The sequence below is a fragment of the Fukomys damarensis genome, unplaced genomic scaffold (assembly GCF_012274545.1).
Source record: "Fukomys damarensis isolate Sample0158 unplaced genomic scaffold, DMR_v1.0_HiC HiC_scaffold_4, whole genome shotgun sequence".
Lineage (NCBI taxonomy): Eukaryota > Metazoa > Chordata > Mammalia > Rodentia > Bathyergidae > Fukomys > Fukomys damarensis.
Window position 1 is genome coordinate 48227067 of NW_022900916.1, and position 18759 is coordinate 48245825.

General features: G+C 38.1%; 1 protein-coding gene across 6 annotated transcripts in view; it reads left to right on the top strand.

Moving 5' to 3' along the window:
• Cttnbp2 (cortactin binding protein 2) overlaps positions 1 to 18759 on the top strand; it is a 306866-nt gene that overhangs the window by 196324 nt on the left and 91783 nt on the right. For 5 of the 6 annotated variants that reach the window (XM_010621899.3, XM_033758148.1, XM_010621900.3 and 2 more), the window contains one exon: positions 12266 to 12490. In XM_010621899.3, coding sequence (XP_010620201.1) covers positions 12266 to 12490 — 225 coding nt within the window. Of the gene's footprint in view, positions 1 to 12265; positions 12491 to 18759 lie in introns of those variants that run through there. The other variant, XM_033758152.1, reaches the window with a different exon arrangement.

Consider the following 18759-nt stretch of genomic DNA (forward strand, 5'->3'; position numbering starts at 1 on the left):
CAAGGCAAAGATTCTGTGTTGGAAATAAATAGAAAATTGCTAAGAGAATATAAAGACTTCCCTAAAGCCAATCAAAATCTCAGGAGGCTAATGTCCAGAAACTTACTCTGATTCTAAATTTATGTGGAAAAGCAAATATCCTGGAATGACAAAAGTAGTTTTAAAAGGAGAAATTTTGAGCCAGGCATGGTGGTGCATGCCTGTAATCCCAGCACTCAGGAGGCTGAGGCAGGAGGATTGCTGTGAGTTCAAGACCAGTCTGGGCTGCAGTGAGTTCCAGATCAATCTCAACTACATAGTGAGACCCTGTCTCAAAAAAACCAAAAACCAAAAACAAAAAACATTTTGGGGATGGGGATTTGGCTCGTGGTTCATCTGCCTGCTTTGCATGCACAAGGGCCCCAGTTCTATCCTCAGTACCAAAATAAATAAATAAATAATTTTTTTTAAGGGCTCAACCTGCCTGATTTGAAAATTTATCATAAAGCAAAAAGTACATACTTCAGTGGAATAGGAGAATTCAGAAATACATCTACATTATATGTGAGCGATTGTTATTTTTCAGTGCAGCTTTAAAGAAATTGAAAAGGGAAATGATAATATTTTTAACAAATGATTCAATATTGGATCTTTATATTAAAAAAGTGAACACCTTTTTCTCCCAAAAATATACAAATGTTACATTAAAGTGGATCATAGGCTCCAGTGAAAGATCAAATAAATAAAGCGTCTAGGAGAAAATCATCTGATGTCAGATAAGCTAAAGGTGTCTTAGAACACAAAAATTATTAAACTTAAAAATAGTTAACTTGGATGAAAACCATTCTTTTTTCAAGTAATAGGTAAGAAAGAAAGCACTCTACAGGGTTGGAGAAAATACAATGCATGTATCCGACAAAAGACTCATATCTAGAATATGTAAAGAACCCTTACTGATCAATAAAAATAAAGCACTCATATTTTTAAAAAATGGAAATCCAGTTCACCAAAGATGTGTGAAGACGAGGTGAAACTATTATGACTAAAGTAGGCTAATGTATGAGAAATTAGTCTTGCACTGCTGGAGAGAGTATAAACTGACACATTCTCTGTAAAGAAATTGGTAACACCTTTGAAAAAACTGAAACTATTCCTCAATTCCTTAATTATAATCCTTAATCATTCCTTAAATCAATTCCTTATCCTAATTCTCTGTGGATACAACCCTGATAAGTAAATGGGTTTACATACAGGTTTATTAGTAAGTGAGCAATCAAAAACAAACTAATGATAAACAGTGTGAGGGTTTTTTAAAAAATATGTTGGGATTTGTTCATGAAATTCTATTAAAATATTGACGTAGATTATTTTTTTGAAACGGAATATATTTAGCAAGTTAAATAAGATCATTTACAAGACTCACTTAAGTCCTCAATAAATCTTTTTAATATATCCTTGGAAAAGATAACTTGAAGAGTACAAGTCTTAATTGTAATTACCTTTCAGCGATTGAATTCTCAATGATTTTTTTTTCACTTTGGTCAGTATTTTCCCAGGCTGTTCAGTAAATATGTATTACTTTAAATACAAATGTAAAATTTCTAATATGTTTATAAATTTGAATAAGTGCAAATTTAGGGTTATTTAATGTTCAATAATGGTACCTCTGTCATGATATTTAAAATGATTTTGTTCTTCCCTATGAAATGTCCATTTGTAATTATAGCCACTGGGAATGATTAGTCCCAGTTATAGAACCCATTACTTCTAACCTTCTTACATACATAGCTAGTATGTGTGGGGTATTCTGCTAGTAGCTCTTGAAGTTACAGTGTTGTGAAAGAAGTAGACATCTAACTAATGATAGTGTTTCCGTACCCTGGGGACAGAATGCAGGTCAGTTCATCCCTGTTCCAGTGCTGATTGATAGGTAGTGGCTGCCTGGAATGAGAATGAGATGTTAAGACAAATTGCAGGACTTTTTCTAGAGTTGGATTAAAGTGTGCTGATAATTAAATAATGTCCACTCTTGACAAGAAAGCAGCGAAGGGCAGAATTTGTATCCTATTCTTGACCTCATTAGGGATTAAAGGGGATCCTGTTTTCTACAGATGAGCATGGACCCCCAGACTGGGCTGAGACTAACTCCATGAATGTGTGTAAGGTGAAATACAAAGTAGAAACAAAGTGTCAAGGAGATTTCAGAGAGAGAGGGAGAGAGGGGTTACTTCTGGTTCTGACTTCTGTAAAATCAAGCTACTGCATACTGTTAGAAAGGTTTACATTTATGACAGAGAATTCATGGTTTATTGAACTATGTCTTCCAGATTTCAGCTTCGTCAGGACCTAAATAAAATCTATGTCTTGATAATATGATTCAAAATATGTATTATGCCTTCCCTGGCATGAGAATTCCTGCACGTTGAGATTATGACGTTTGTGAGCAGGTAGCGTGTTGTAGATGGCAGAAAGGTTGGGTATAAAGGTGATAAAGATTAGACTGAAAACCTACCTCTTTGATGTTTCCTAACATTGCATGCAGACCACATAACACCATGATACTCCTAAGCTTCTGTTGCCCAAGGATGCCCTGTTGTAGGAGCAGAGTCTGAGATACAGTTATGGAAATGAGCTCTTCTGATTGTTTTGACATATAAATCAAACCTCAAGTTAGGTTGTGTTCTGGTTAATGAGTTTCTAACGCATTCTGATCACTGGAGGGCAGTGACTATTTTCCAGAAGACTTTGTGACTTTCATATTGCTATCTTCTTCTTTGTAATTACCCATCCACTGAGAGAGAATCAAAGAGAATATAAATGGGAAAGTGGAAAACTCACCCTTTTGCTATTCTGGCTCTCTTAGGGTGAGGGTGAGTTCTGAGAACTACAGTTTATCTCTGGCTTTCCTTTCCTTTTTATTTGCAGGTAGGATCCACTCCATCTCCCTTCTTAGAACTTGTAATTTTATCTTTCTCTACTTGACCTCTTTCCCACTATAATGGAGATTTAGAGCTGGATATATTTTTGTGTTGACAGTTTGGGAAAAAAAATCTCTTGTACTTTCCTTCCTTGTTGGATTTTTAATCATAGTATTTCTGGGTTTAAGAGGAATAGAACAGTTTAAAAACCAAAGGCTTTCCTGAGTTCTAAGTCCTCTGCATTATATTGTTATTGTGTGTTCTCCACCTGGGTTTGAAACACAACCCAAGACAGAGATTTCACTCCAGTCTAGTGTAACCCATTGTGTCTTTGGAACAGCTTTGATTCTTAAAATTGTTTATTATATGGGCAATAATGCTATTCCTTCAGAATATTTCTTTATATTTTATATTTAAATTTATATCTTTCACTGTTACAGAAAACAAAGAACTCATGGGGTACTTGGTGATGTTGCCGGAAATATTTCTTTAATCGTGGAGTGTGTTCAGATCCGAGAACACACAATCATGCTGCTATAAATCGTCTCTTATAAGCATCTCTGATTCTTCCTACTTTAGTCTTGTTTTCAGATCCTTTTGCTGTGGTTCATTTTTTTCAGTGCTTCAGCCTAACAGAGGCCTGTACTCTGGGTTGTACAGTGCAGGAGTCTCTTTTCTACCGCTGGATGAAGGCCCTAGTTGAGTTGCTGGTTTGGGGAAGGAGACACGGGCAGTGTCCGTTTCATTGTTTGTGTCAGACTGTTGATCAAAACTCAGGGGGTTTTCGTACTTAATTCTGTGTTTGTTCTTTAAACTGATTTGCATCTTCCTGCCAAAGTTCATCTTGTGAGATGGACACAGCATTTCAACCATCGAGGGTGGCTTTGTATCCTTGGCACCAAAGAGAGTGATAGCATGATCGTTGAGGCCAGAGCTGAGGCAGGATTCTTCAACAGTCTTCTTGCAGTTAGATCTGTATCATTGCTAGTCTGTGCTTCTTTTAAATTTTAGGGTTTAGGGAACCATATCGCAAAACATTTTTTATTGTCAAGTTGTATTTTACACATACATGATATATTCTAAGAAGAATCTTGAAACAAATGAATCATTTTAGGATATCAGTAACAATGGCAGTACAGATAAGAGCATACAGAAGACTTTCCTTGATAATATTCTCATATTTTTCATTCTTCTAAACTTTATTTCTTTGTATTGACTTGGGAATTATTGCATAAAGCTCATTTTTTAAGTCATGTCTAGTCTTCCAGATTACTGTCATCATAATGATCTTTTAGTGCTCAGAAGTGTAGGTTTTAGAGTAAGACTGCTAGGTTGAATATCTGCTCTTTTTGAAGCAACTTAACGAAAGTCAGTGAATCTAAACCTCAATCTGTTTGTCTGTAAAGTGTGAATTAATGCCTACTTTCTGGGTTTATTGTCACAATAAAATGAGTACAGAATGTAGCACTAAGTAATAAGCCCTCAATAAAAGTTATCTTTTATTACTGTTTTTAAAAATTGTTACACAAGTTCTAGCTTTTCATAATGTAAAATTAGTTATAAGTTTGTCAATTTGTTTTAAAGTTGATTGAATCATGTTTCATAGTGTTTCAACTACAATTTACAATGCAAGTTTTAGTTTCTTTTCCCAGGAGGATTATAATTTGTGTGTATGTGTGTGTGTGTGTGTGTGTTACTGGAGGGCAGTGACTATTTTCCAGAAGACTTTGTGACTTTCATATTGCTATCTTCTTCTTTGCAATTACCCATCCACTGAGAGAGAATCAAAGAGAATATAAATGGGAATGTGGAAAGTAAGTTTGTCAATTTGTTTTAAAGTTGATTGAATCATGTTTCATAGTGTTTCAACTACAATTTACAATGCAAGTTTTAGTTTCTTTTCCCAGGAGGATTATAATTTGTGTGTGTGTGTGTGTGTGTGTGTGTGTGCGCGCGCGCGTGCACGCGCGCACGTCCACTTTCCATTACTATAATAAAGTACTTGAAATAATTGATTTAAATGGAGGAAAGGGTTTTTTTGTTTTTGTTTTTGTTTTTTGTTTTTTTTTTTGGCTCACAGCTTCAGAAACTCCAGTCTATGATTGGGTGGATCCATGGCTGTGAGGCTTCTGAGGTGGACATGTGTGTGTGTACGTACGTGTGCAGAGCACCACATCATGGCAGGAGCACGTGGCTACATGGCATAGTAAACTGCTCACATCTTGGTTAGGAACAAGAGAGAGGAAGAGGAAGAGACTGAAGCCCCTCAGTCCTGTTGAAAGGCACACTCTTCATCACCTAAACTCTCTCTAGGCCCCACCTCTTAAGGATTCTACCGTCTTGCCAGAGCCAGGCTGAGGACCAGGTCTTTAACACGTGGACCACTGGGGGACTTGCTGGAGCCAGACGATAGCAGCGTGTAATAGAAAAAGTTAGATATTTTATTCACCCCTTCTTCCATTCTTATTAATCATGTTCAAACTAGTTTAAACAAGGAAAACCAAAGTAAGAAGTCTATGTTAAATATTGTAGGGATAATGGCTGTTTTTACTTCTTGCTTGTGACTTCTACAGAGCTTTTACAGATTTTATACAACTTTAGTTTTGATGAAATTATTTTTTATTCAGGGTAACTAGGCTTGAGAGCTCCTCTGAGTCTGTTTTTATAATTACATTTTGTCTCTGTCTTCATAATGACTCATTTCCCTGAACTACATTTTATTCTCAAGTAATTCTGATGAACAAACCAGGAAATTATCTGCTCGTTCAGCCCTTCCTTTTTATTTATTTTTCTTTTTTTAAGGAAAGGTCTCCTCAAACCCAGCATGGTAAAAATTTCAAACCTTTTTTTTTGTTACGTGGTTTCCTTATATATTAAAATATTTCTGCATTGTTGATCCGCCCTTATTTTTTAAGAAGCAGAGCCTCACAGTGTTCCAAGTTTGGCCTCAAATTCCTGCGTTCAAGAAATCTTCCAGCCTCAGCCTCCAGAGTATGAGACTAGCAGTTTGTGCTACTGTGCCAGGCCGTTGATTTGCTCTTACTAAAAATAACAGTGTAGTGGGCTGAATACCTATAATCTCGGCACTCAGGGAGGAGTGTCGCAAGTGCAAGCCCAACCCAGGCAATTTAGCAAGACCCTGTCTCCAAATGAGAATAGGATAGGGATGTAGCTGAGTGCAAAGGCTTTAGGTTCAATCCTCACTCCCCTGGCCAAATGAAGGGCAGTAAAAATAAGTACTCTATTACAAAGTAAGGCATCCTAACAGAGGTAAACTTTTAATAACAATGTTAAAAGAAATACATTGTTGGCTGGAAAATAGGTAATGTTTTCAGATGGCTTGGCTTGTGTTCAGTTCCAGATGCTTTCCTGAATGTGAGCAAAACTGTGAACCTTTTGAGATGAGCAAAAGAGGTGCTTGTGGCAGGCAGGGCCAGTGTCAGTTCCTGGGTCTTACTTGGGGACTGAGGGGAAGCTGTCCTTAGTAGTGAGCATAACATAGACAAAGCCACTGGCAGAAGGGTGCTTATGATGAATGGCGGAATAATTAAGTGGCTGAGAATGTTTCCACTTCAGAAACATTAGCAGTTCTGTGGTTCGCACGTGATAGGTATTATATATTGTTTATATTGGGAATGCACAAAGAGCCACAGAAAACTGACCCTGCCGTGGTCCCCCTGAAATGGCTGTCACCCAGCTTTAGATTGGAGAGTTGAGTCCTTTTTAGTATCCCCTAGTCCTGTCTTGGGCAGTGGATGAACTGATCCTCAGCCACCGTTTCCTCTAGAACTACTTCTGCACGTTGGACTCTGACCCACCTAACTGCCACCCCAGGTTTCTGGAAGATCATCTCCTGATGAAGAGATTTCACTTCCTCCAACTGGGAAAGGTGACCTGAGCTCTTTCTTTGGGATTCTCTGGGATTCTCTGGGTGACATATTCTATTTTTTTAAAGCCTGGTAGATGCTACTTTTATCCATTATAAAGCAGGCTTCCTTTGTAAAGCAAGTATGCATTATATAGCCTTTGTATGCCCTGTGGTAGATTGGAAAGATGTCACTTAAATAAAAGTCTCACACTTGAAAAGAACTCAGAGCAAAATGGGTAGAAGACAGAGTTGAGCTAGCATCACAGTGACTGGACACCTCACATGAGTCAGACATTACAGAGTAAATTTCCTCCTGGCCAAACCAGGTCTGCCAGCTGTACATTGATGGACTAGTAAAGGATCATTGTGTACTAGGCTTGAATGCCCTCTGTTAAAGGTACAGTATCGCCAGCTCATCAGAAGCCTGCCATCCCTCAGTGGTCTACAGAATGCCAGTATGCAGCGGGATTGGCTTCCTGGTCCCTGAAGGAATTGGTGTGTCTGCACTGCCCAGCAACCTTGTAGTGAAATCTTAAAATTTCCAAGGTGCCTGAAGTCCCCAGATGCATAATTGGAATGACAGTGTTCTCTCTCCTTCCAACTGGGAAAGCTCATCTGCTTCAGATAGGGAATGTGGAAAGGAGAAAATGGACTACAAGTCTTCAGTACGAAGCCATGAAAAACATTTTTCTAATACCAAATATATATAAATACTTTTAAAATGAGTTATTTTAATTTGACGTATTGAGCAGTGCCCTAAGAGTTGATTTTAAGGCATTTTTTTCTTCATGTCATGTTCTGTTTTAAACCTGGAATCAAGATGAGCAACTATCCTGTTCTTTAGAAGTCTGTTAGAAAGCTGTAGATAAAACTGCACATATTATGTCAGGATTATTGATTCTATAAATCCTACCTATAAGCAGAGATATAAAACATGTGTTGGATATGTGCATAAACAGTGCATCAGTGCATATGGTCATAGAATACAGTTAGTACTCGCAACTCTGAAAACAATAAACCTGAGTTTAGAGGTTAGTTTAATGTTACTGGAGTACATGAGGTATATTCATTTTACCTAAGGTGCTTACACTTTTAGGAACTTTAAAAAATGGAATCAGGTTTGTTGTCTAAACTCAAGGTGTCTGAGACAAATGAACTTTGCTTCATTTCTCTTATTTTGAAAACTAAAGATAATCAGGAACATAATTTCTTAGCTAGCCATAAACAGAAAGCCACCATCTGCCCTTAAAGAAATTTAATATATGGGCCGGGGATTTAGCTCAGTGATTTTCCCGCCTGCCTCACAAGCACAAGGACCTGAGTTTGATCCCCGTACCAAAAAAAAAAAAGAAAAAGAAAAAGAAATTTAATATATGTATCGTGTACCTCATTATAAAGGTTAAGCATCAGTCCCTATTTGCAAAGCAGACTAATTGGCATTTCTATGTATACTTGATTTTCCCGCCTGCCTCACAAGCACAAGGACCTGAGTTTGATCCCCGTACCAAAAAAAAAAAGAAAAAGAAAAAGAAATTTAATATATGTATCGTGTACCTCATTGTAAAGGTTAAGCATCAGTCCCTATTTGCAAAGCAGACTAATTGGCATTTCTATGTATATGGTCCTGTGTACATATAATTATACAGCATTTACAGCAGAAAAAAAGTTGTCTTTTAAAATAATCACAGTGTGATGGTCAGTTAAAGCTAGTCATTTTTAAAATTTTTTAAACATATAATATATTAATGAAAGTGATAATTTGAAACACACACACAGCGTGTAATGATCAAATCAAGGTAGTTGGCATTTCCAACTCAAATATCATTTCTTTGTGTTAGAAACTTTTGAACTCCCCTCTTCTAGTTATTTTGAGATAATTGTTGTGAACTATGGTTAACCTTATGTGCTAATGAACACTAGCGCTTATTCCTCCTGTCTGATTATGTTTTAGCATTGGTTATTCAACTTCCAAGTATACTTCCTCTTTCCCACCTTTCTTAGCCTCTGGTAACCACTATTCTGTTCTCTGTTTCTAGATCAGCAGTTTTAGCTTCACATGAGTGACAACATGCGGTATTTGGCTTTCTATGCCTGACTTATTTCATGTACTATGACTTCTGCTTCCTTCCATGTTCCTGAAAATGATCAGATTTCACTTTTTTTAAAGACTGTGTAATATCTTTTTGTGTATATATACTACATTTACTTTATTCATCTATCAGTAGGCATCTCAGTTGAGTTCATATCTTGGTATTGTGAATAAAGCTAGACATTTTAAGACAAAACCAAACATAACAAAAACACACAAAACTATTTCACACTAGTTAAAAGAAGGTCAACATTTCCAGGCCATAAAATTTACTGGGAAAAACTAGAAATGGATCCATGGTAAATGTATTTACCTCTTACATTATGCAAAATTAATTTTAGCCCATCCTTCAAAACTTCACCGTGATTTGAGAATAACCTATATGTGTTTACAAATGGCTTAAATTAGTATTGTAAGTGTTGTACAGCATGGAATATCTTTCCTTGGTAAATAGACGTATTCACCCAGACATAGTAATGAAAGTAGGTTATTAAAATGTGATTTCTGCAGGAGCCCATAACAAATATTAAATACTGAAGTGCAGACCAAGATGCAAATTTGCAGAAGCCATATTTGAAATAAATTTTGACTTTCTAACCATTTACCTGTGTTGAAAGTATTAAAAAACTGGAATTGTCGGAGATTCAGGAGGAAGATTTTCATCAAAGTGCATTCCAGAGAACTGTGTGATGAGTCTTGCCCCAGCCAGTTGCTTGTTCCTTCGTCTCAAGTGATGAGAAAAGGCTTCAGGACGTCTATGTAGTGACTTAATAGGTTTCTTCTGCAGATCTTGTGGGGCTAAGTGGAGGTAGAATTGCAGAAACAGCCATGCTGTGGAAGTGAGAGAGAGGAGACTAAAGTGGTTATCTCGTGGAGATTAGTAGCTTTCATTTGGGTAAAGGTTCCTTAGTGTTTCCAAGGTGGAGCCATGGCAGAGTGAGACTGAGAGTGACTCAGGTCCTGTTCGATAGGTCAGACTAGAGAAACATGGTTATCTTCAGTGAAAACTGGATTTGAACTGCTGCATAAGGTGCACATCCAGGCTGACTTAATGAGCATTCAGCCTGTACCTTTGCAGAGACTCGGAAAGGCCCTATCTTTGGTTAAATGCTGCAATATGACCACCTTGCAATTTTTGGTAACTTTTGAACTAAAAGCCCACCATTTCCATTTTGGACTGGGTCTTGCAGATTAGGTAGGCTGACCTAGATTTACATGATGACCTACATTGAGGCATTTGGATGAAGGGGCCCTGACAATAGGAGAGGGGCCAGTCCTTTAAGAAAGGCACCAAGCACTTCATGGGAAAAGAATGGGCTTTAAATATTTGCCACACTCAGTCAATAAAGATAGCAGAACCAGTCAGGTACACTGTTACAACTTCCCTTACTTCCTTATCCATTTCCAGCCCCGAGAGGTCTAGAACAGCATAGAAAGAGGGCGAGGAGGCTTTGATGACAGAGGAGTGGGTCACCCTGCAGCAGATGCCAGCCAGTGAGGGAAAACTGCCATGGATTTCCAAATAACCATGTTGAGGCAGTTCTGTGGCTGAAGGTGACTATAGATTTTCATTAAATAAAAGTGATGAGAAAAACTATGGAGCTGTTCAAGCTTTTATCCAAGGCTGAGGGAGGAACTACATTGAATACATATGAAGAGAAAAGTGAAGTACAAAATGGAATTGCTCCTCTCAAGTGATACTTACTTAGGGTATTGATTCCATTATTGAATTTGAAGACTGTAGAAACATCAAATGCTTTTAACTCACAAACCTTGTCTTTTAAATTTGAAATGATTTTCTGAAAGCCAGCTTCAATTTAGTGGTGGAACTGAACTTTTTTTTTTACTTCTTAACCTAATTTGGTAATGGGAAAAGAAATGGTAGGTCTTTCTCATTTGACACAGCACTTATTTATCTAGTTGTTGACCTGCTGATAGTGGTCTACAAATGGGAGAGATTAGTTGTTTAATGACTTAATTGTATGTAGTATTTCTTTAAAAAACATTTAACATTTGAGAATATTGAGCTTGGTTTTATTTTTTGTTTGTTTGTTTGTTTGTTTTGTACCGGGGATCAAACTCAGGTCCTTGTGCTTGTCAGGCAGGCAGCAGAACCACTGAGCTGAAATCCCTAGCCTGAGCTTGGTTTTATTATAATACAGTTTGTTTTTTTTTTTCAATGGCAGTGACATGGAATAATTTTTCTTCCTAGTGGCTATTGCAAAATGACCTGAATTGGGAAAATGTTATCAGTTTTCAATATATTTCTACTGCTGTTTTATATTTTATACACAGGCTGCAATAGGCTAATTATAGAAAATTGTATTTAGTGTTCTTTACCCCAGTAAGAAATTAACTTGGTCACCAATGGACTGACATTTAGAGTAAATGAGGTTGCATTCTTTCCTGGGATTTTGTGAACGATATTTAAATGGCCTTCAACCATGAACAGATAATTGTGTTTTTAAAAATTTTCTGAAGGCTTTGTACTTGTTCAGACTTTAGAAAATATGGATATTATAATTTTCTTACATAAAAATTTTTACAAATTATTTTCTTTTTCTAGCAAATATCTTTGTGCTTGCTCTCTGGTTAAAAGATGTAAGGAATTTATTTGTTACTTAACCCGATTCTTTGAAATACAAGTTCCATAATGATAGAGATAATTTTACTTATTTTTGAACTTTTGCTGAAATTTGTTTTGTAAATATTTCTGACTTTGTTTTAAATTTTTAAAATTTGTACAAGTTCTTGGTGTAGTAACTTGTAATATAGTGTGCAGTGATCACTGATTTTACTTTAGTTGGAAAAGGCTACACCCGAAATTTAGAATTTTAAAGGAGTTAGGGGGTCATGGGAAAAACTCTTTCATCATTTGTATTACAAACAACGTTTGTAAGTAAAAAAGTGTATTAGTCAGCTATCACTGACCGAATACCTAAGATAACTTAAAAGGAGCAGAGATGTATTTCGGCTCGTGGTTTCCGAGGTTTCTGTTTATGGTTACTTGGTCCTACTGCTTTGAGTCTGTGTGTGGAAGGAGGCTGAACCCGTCTAAAGCTAGTAAGAGAGGCCCAGGTCCTAATAACCCCTTCAAGGGTGCCCCCTTGGCAGCCTAACTTCCTTCCAGTAGGACCCCGCCTCCTAAAGGTTCCCCCACCTCCCAGTAATGCCGCAAGCTAGGTAACCAAGCCTTTACCAGATAGGCCTTTGGGGAACCTTGATAGCAGGAGAAAAGATTGCGATTGGACTGAGGGTATGCCAGGGAGGACAGGGCATAGGGATCACAGTGGCCTCTGTCTTACCACTTGACCTTGTAAGCCATTGTAACGCTTGTCAAATCATGAAACCTTTTAATACAGTTCTGTATATTGTAATTTTTTTCAATACATTCCTCTGATTTTGTTCTAGGCTCGCAGGAAGGAGGTGTTTATCCAGGAACGGTATGGAAGATTTAATTTCAATGACCCGTTCTTGGCGCTCCAGAGAGACCATGAAGCAGGTGTTGGTGACAAAGAGAAGAAGCCAGTTTGTACCAACCCCCTTTCCATCCTTGAAGCAGTCATGGCCCACTGCAGAAAAATGCAGGAAAGGATGTCCACCCAGCTGGCTGCCGCTGAGAGCAGACAAAAGAAGGTACTGAGGCTTTCAAATAGTCTTCGCTCCATAATACCGATAGAAAGAAGCCAGCTCTGAGGTGGTTGTTTTTAAATGTATTTTCAGGAGAAGTTGGTAAGTACTTAGAATTGCCGAATGCTGGCAGGATCAGTGTCTCTTTTAAAATGTAACTTAAAATGTTTACAACATAACTGAAAATTATACTAAATCAGAAAGTATGACAGTGAAATTGTGTTTATCATAATAGTGACTTTGCTACTTTCTTTCAAATACCGGTTTTGAGGCACTTCTTTTCCTAGTGCAGTAAGACATGTTCAGTTGCTTGGTAGCTCACTGCAGGAGTGCATGCAGCCCAAGCTCTCTGATCCCAGCAAGTATCCCGAGGTGATTTTTGTCTAGTGTCTATCCACAATATTTCTTTGCAATTAGAAATTATTTTATTATTTTGCTTTTTTATTATTTCTTTGAATAATGAAATAGTCTGAGGAAAATATAATGGCAGTTAGCATGGTATACCTCCAGTGTCACTGTGTGTGTCATTTTAAAGTCCTGGTTAGTGACAACTCACCTCTGGGGTCTACTCACCGTGGCAGCTGCCTCTCTCCTGCTCCCGGCTCTCATGTGTTTACTTAAACCAACCTCTTCCCCTCTTTCTGACCCCACCGACATTCGCACTTCTTGCACTTGCATACCAAGTTTGAGAAAAACTTAACTGTGATCAGCTGAAAGAAAGCTTCAAGTTTTGTCCTCCTAATATGCTGCTAAGACTGTTGATTCCTTTACTAGAAAAGAGAGGGAGTCAAAGAAGCTAATGATGTCTGGTATGATTAAAATTACAATTAATGTGTTTTCATCACAATTATTAAAGCATAAATTAAAATACTTTTCTCTAGTCCTTTTGAGAGAATCCTATCTCACATTTAATAGCTGGTAGACAACCTGAATGTACTTCCTGTGTAAATATTTATGACATTGCTGTTAAACGCGTATCTTTTATTAGCATACGAATGAATGCCAGTGTTCTGATGCAGGTGCTGAATAAAGCAGACATTTTCCTCATAATGTTACATGGTAGAAAACTAAAGCATTGGGTAAAATAGTAAAAAGTAGAATTTGCCTCCATGGGAATAAAGCAAAATGAGCTTTACTTTAGACTTTGCAAACCCTCTACAAAGCCCTGCAGACAACTGCTGAGGTCTCTTAGGGTTTTTAAAAGTCCCCGCAAACCACAAAGCAGGAGCCAGGGTATTTCTGCTGATGTCACTGAGACTCATTTGTACTTCTTGGATGGGGCACGTTTCAATTATGTTCTTAATGTGTCAAATGAGCTATAGCATAATAAATTATTTCTGCTGGATTTTGTGCTGCATTCTCAAAAACCAAGAAGATGGTTTAATATATAAAAAATGCATGCTTTCTTCAATTTTACTTCTGCATTTTATCATTTCTTAGGTGAAAAACAAAGGACCTATTTCTAGTTGAATCAAAGATTTTATTATCTAGTTGACTTAAAAGAAAAAGAAAAAGCAACTTATATCCTGTTTGCTACTGAATGCCTGGTTCATTTCCAACCTGGCTGAGAGTGAAAGGAAATTGTTTCTGTCCTATGGGCCCTGAGAGGCTAATATAAATGAGCCAGTGGGTCTGCTTCCGGTGTATAACAGGGATACAGGAGCCTTTATGGCCACATTCATTGGATGTGTAGTCTCGGTGAAGAGTCGCTTTGACAGAGTGCTGCTTTTTGTCCTTAAAGAATATTCTAGTAGATTATAGTGTGAAAAGGATTAGTTTATTTTCTTACCCAGAATCTTTGCTTATAAAGAAATAATACATCAGCTGATAAAAAGCAGAATTCCCCCAAATCATTTAACAAGAGATTATCTGCTACCTTTTAACCAGTTGTCTTCAGTTCCCTGACATACAGAATAAATTGCAGCTTTAGATGTCTACAAACAGGAAGGAAAAATAAATCCATTATTTTAAACGAGTCTCATTCCTCCCATCATTGCCAGAGCAAGAGTCCGGGAAAGCAGAGGTCCCATTTTCTGCAACTCAAGTATTTATTATCTAATGCTGGTATATCTCTTTGGTAATTCTGAGACCCTTGGCTCGCACACAGCTCTGGTTGGCCTCTGCCGGCGGGAGACAGAGGCTCCATGCTCATTCATGTGTTGGCTCCCACTGAGACTACTACTAATGGGAGGGCTGTTTGGTCATTTGTGTGCCAGAGAAATTTGGGCACGAGTCAATTTGGCAAAGGGGCTGAGCATGTAAAACCACTTTGAGTAAGCTAATGAGTAATCGTCCTAGGGAACTTGGCCCCCAGGTAACCTCCCTGTTTTGAGCCAGGAACCCAGGCGAAAGGTATTTTTGTTTTGTTTTGTTTATCTTGTAAATCATATTAATGGAGCATCTAGTCTAATGTATTGGAAACCAAGGGAAGAAATGTATATATTTTCAAACATTTTATTCATTCTTACAAGCTATCATTTGTAGCCCTGAAATAGAAAGTTGGAACAGAGCCTTTAAATATAAGAAGCCATAATGGTTGCAATATTCTGTGAAGAGACTAATAATAGCTCTATGTATTATATACAGGCTTTTCTAGGTGGCAGCTCTGTATAATTAGGTCAGTTACTTGGCATTAGATGGCTTTGACAGGATTGAGTTTAAGCTAGGGAAGCTAATGTTCATTGGTTTAGGTGGAAAGGACATTTATTGACTGCCTTATAGAAATATTAGCCACTTTGCAGCATGGTTGGGCACAGTTGGAACACGAGGAGCTCAGCCCTTACCAGCCAGTGTTAGACACGTGTTCCTTGCAGAGCTGGTCCATAGCAATTAAGGCTTGTGCTGAGGAGTGCCAGACTGCAGTTCATGCTTTTGTGTCCATGTTTGAGTCCTGAGTGTGCCCGCCCAGCCCTCCTTTGCCTCACTCATTGCCTATTGAAAGCCAAGGCAGATGTACTGGCTGGCCAGGCTGGGGCACTCTCTTCCCTCACTCCATGGAAGAGCAAGAAAGTAACCCTTAGACATATGCAGAATCATAAGGTGGAAAATTCTCCTGCACATGAAAGGAGTTTCCAGTGCTAGGTAACTGAAGAAATGATGCACCACAAAGGAAATTGTTTGTCCATGTGCCTGTTTCTCCCTGTAGTAAATTATTTATTGTACTTAGTCCACCATTTCTATTCTGTTGTCTCTATGTGTTGTATAATTGTTATGTTATCACACATAAATATCCTTTAATTTTAAATTGCTTTCTGGAATTTCATCCAAGAATAACATGATAATCATCTATAATAACATCTTTCAGAACATCATTTTAGCATGTTTTATACCCACAGGATTATATTAACCTAGTCCTAAATATATAATTTCTAACATTTAATTCACTGTTACATTTCAAAGTAAACATTTCTGTTTCCCAGGAGCATTGCCGAGCAATATTAAGGGGGACCCTGGAGGCTCAGGTCTATGATTCTGACCTGAGATTTAAGGATAGGGCAGTGTGCCTCCACCACAGAGAAAGGTACCTGGAGAACCCGTGCTTTCAGGCAGGCTTCCCTCTCTTGAGACTCCAGGTTGAAAAAAGAGGGCATATGAGACCTGCAAAACCCAAATTGCTGACCGGTGCTTACAGGGCCTGTGAGATAAGCAAAGAAAAAATGGCCCTTCAGTATGTATCAATGCGAGGTTTGTTTGATAGTGTCGAACATTTAGGTGGGGATGACGAAGGCAAGACAAGAACAGGGTTGGGAGAGCAGTAAGGAATACAGTGAACCCCAATGACTTAAGAACTCTCTCGGTTCTCCAGGGCGATACAGCTGAAATGTGCATGTTTACCTGGGTACATGCTACGGAGGTGGATGCATCTTCCATTAACCCAGTAAATTAACCAAGTTGTTCGTATGCCAGGCCAGTCGTAACTTGAGGGTCCACTGTATTCTTAAATATCGTAAGAGAATTTCATGGTATGAAAAACAGGCACTCTGCTTTCTCATTTAGTAAATGACCATAATTACTTTTCTTGCTGTTTTCCACTTTGAATTAAAATTAATTACCTCTACATTGCTGCTCAGCACCCACCTCCACAGCCTTCCCTTTCATTGTGTGAAAGCTTCTGTTTCTTCCTCATTCATAGCTCCCAGTCTGGGTGCTATTCTGGGAGCCACCACCCACTTTCTCACTACCAGGGAAGCTGTGTTAGTTCCTTCAAGTGCTTCTGTACAATCCGCTGGCTTTTGCAGAAGGGACTGATAATACTGCTCTCTGCACAATTACCCTCAGCCCTTACTTGAAAGTGACTGTGAGTAGGTGATATAAATCAGGCAGTAATATTAACAAAGGAAAGCAGAACTCAGGACTTGGTGCACTTTGATTCCTTTCTAATTTAATATGGGATTCTGTTGTCATATCTCTGCAAAAGTCTTATAATGTCTGCAAATCAATTAAATGGAGTTCATGAATTTTTGTATCTTTAATAAGTAAGTCAAGACCAGGGATTGAGCTCAGTGGAGCCACTGCCTGCCTCACGAGCTCAAGGTCCCAAGTTCAATTCCCAGCACCAAAGAAAAAAAAAAAAAAGTAGTTAATGTTCTGTGTTCACAACCGGCAGTTGAGTTGATATTTTTTTCTTCAAAGGCTATTTAAATAGGCTTGTAGTAAAGTCTGTGAATATTATTTGTTCATTCAAATTTAAACAAGTGCATGTTTACTCCTATTGTGGTAACCTGAGCAATCCTTATACATCTGTTCATGAAAGTATTAGTGAGGCTACCTTGTTGATGATAGGAAAAGTCAGTAGACTCAAAGGACTCCTGGTGGGGATGATAGGGGGAGGTATAGTTGACGGTATACCGTCAACTCCAGAGAGCTTTAGGGAATTGCCCAAGATGTAATACTTACAGGGCATTGTTTAATATATGCTGTGCCCTATTGAATTAACTCACTTGGTCCTTAATACATTATAGAGTAGATATGATGATTATTTCATTTCAGCACAAACAGATGAGGCTACAGGTAATTTATACTTTTTGTTCCCAGACTTGAGCACAGCAGTTCGCCTCTAGAGTTCATGTATTTTACCACTTCGCTGTGTGCTTCTGAAGGCCATGTGACCACTTGGAGTTCTCCTGCTCTTAAGCCTTGGGCACTTTATATTTACTGTACTCCTTTTCCTTTATGCTAGACAAATTAAAAGTAGCTTAGATTATTTTTAATTTTGTCCATTTCTTTACATAATTTAAGGTTGCTGGTGGTGCAACCGAAGGCTGCAGTCATGCTAGGTAGATGTCCTACCTCTGAGCTACACCTGTCTCAGGGATACGGATTTGAACACTTTTGCCCCAGTAGCTCTGTGGTCAAGATAACACCCAAAAGTGGAGGGAACACATACACACACACATACACACACACACACACACACACCCTCATGCGAATCAAAGATCACCTGTGAAACTTATATTATGTGATTGATTCAAGTTTATGCCTCAAAAAGAGATAAGTGTTCAAGAGGAAGTCAAAATAATCAATACAGATTGGTGTAATTAAAGGCAGAGGCTGCAGAAAAGATTTTGCCTAAAATGGGCCACTTTTTCACATATTGTGGAGAACAAAAATGAGGAAATTATACCAATAAGTTAAGACTCCAGTTTGATCACCAGCAGAAAAATATTCATTGTATGCACAGGTAGTTTTAGAAACTTAATGGGCTCATAAAACTTAGTCCAGTTGGGGCCAGGCTTTTGAACAACAAAGGGGTAGAATTCCAGTATTAATTCACCATATGAAAATGCTAAAACTCATGTCATCACTCTTTTTTGTGTTTTAAGGACAAGCTGTCGTATTGCTTCCTCACTGCTCTCGGGTGCCTGTGTCTCGCGACATTTCGTGAGCTGTCCGTTCCTCGTGAGCTATCGCGTCCCATGAGACTGCCTTAAATCTGCAAAAGCCCTGGTGTTCACACCACATCACTTCCCTCTTGCCTCTCTCTTTAGATAGATCTCTTGACAGGTTCTGGATATTGCTTCTTGGATGAATTAAACTTCCTTGATGTGTAAGAAAGCTGTTTGTCCTTGGTCCTCATTTTTATTTTGTGATTTTGGAGAGATTCTTCCTTGTATTCAAATGATTACTGTAACAATTTCTTATATGATAAACTATTCTTCCAGTGTAGCTTTTCTCCAGTGTGCTACTCTTTCCAAACTGTTGATTTAATTTTCTGTTTATAGAAAAGCTTCAATTACACAGTATCAGTATACTTTTCCTAGATTTGTATTTTGCCC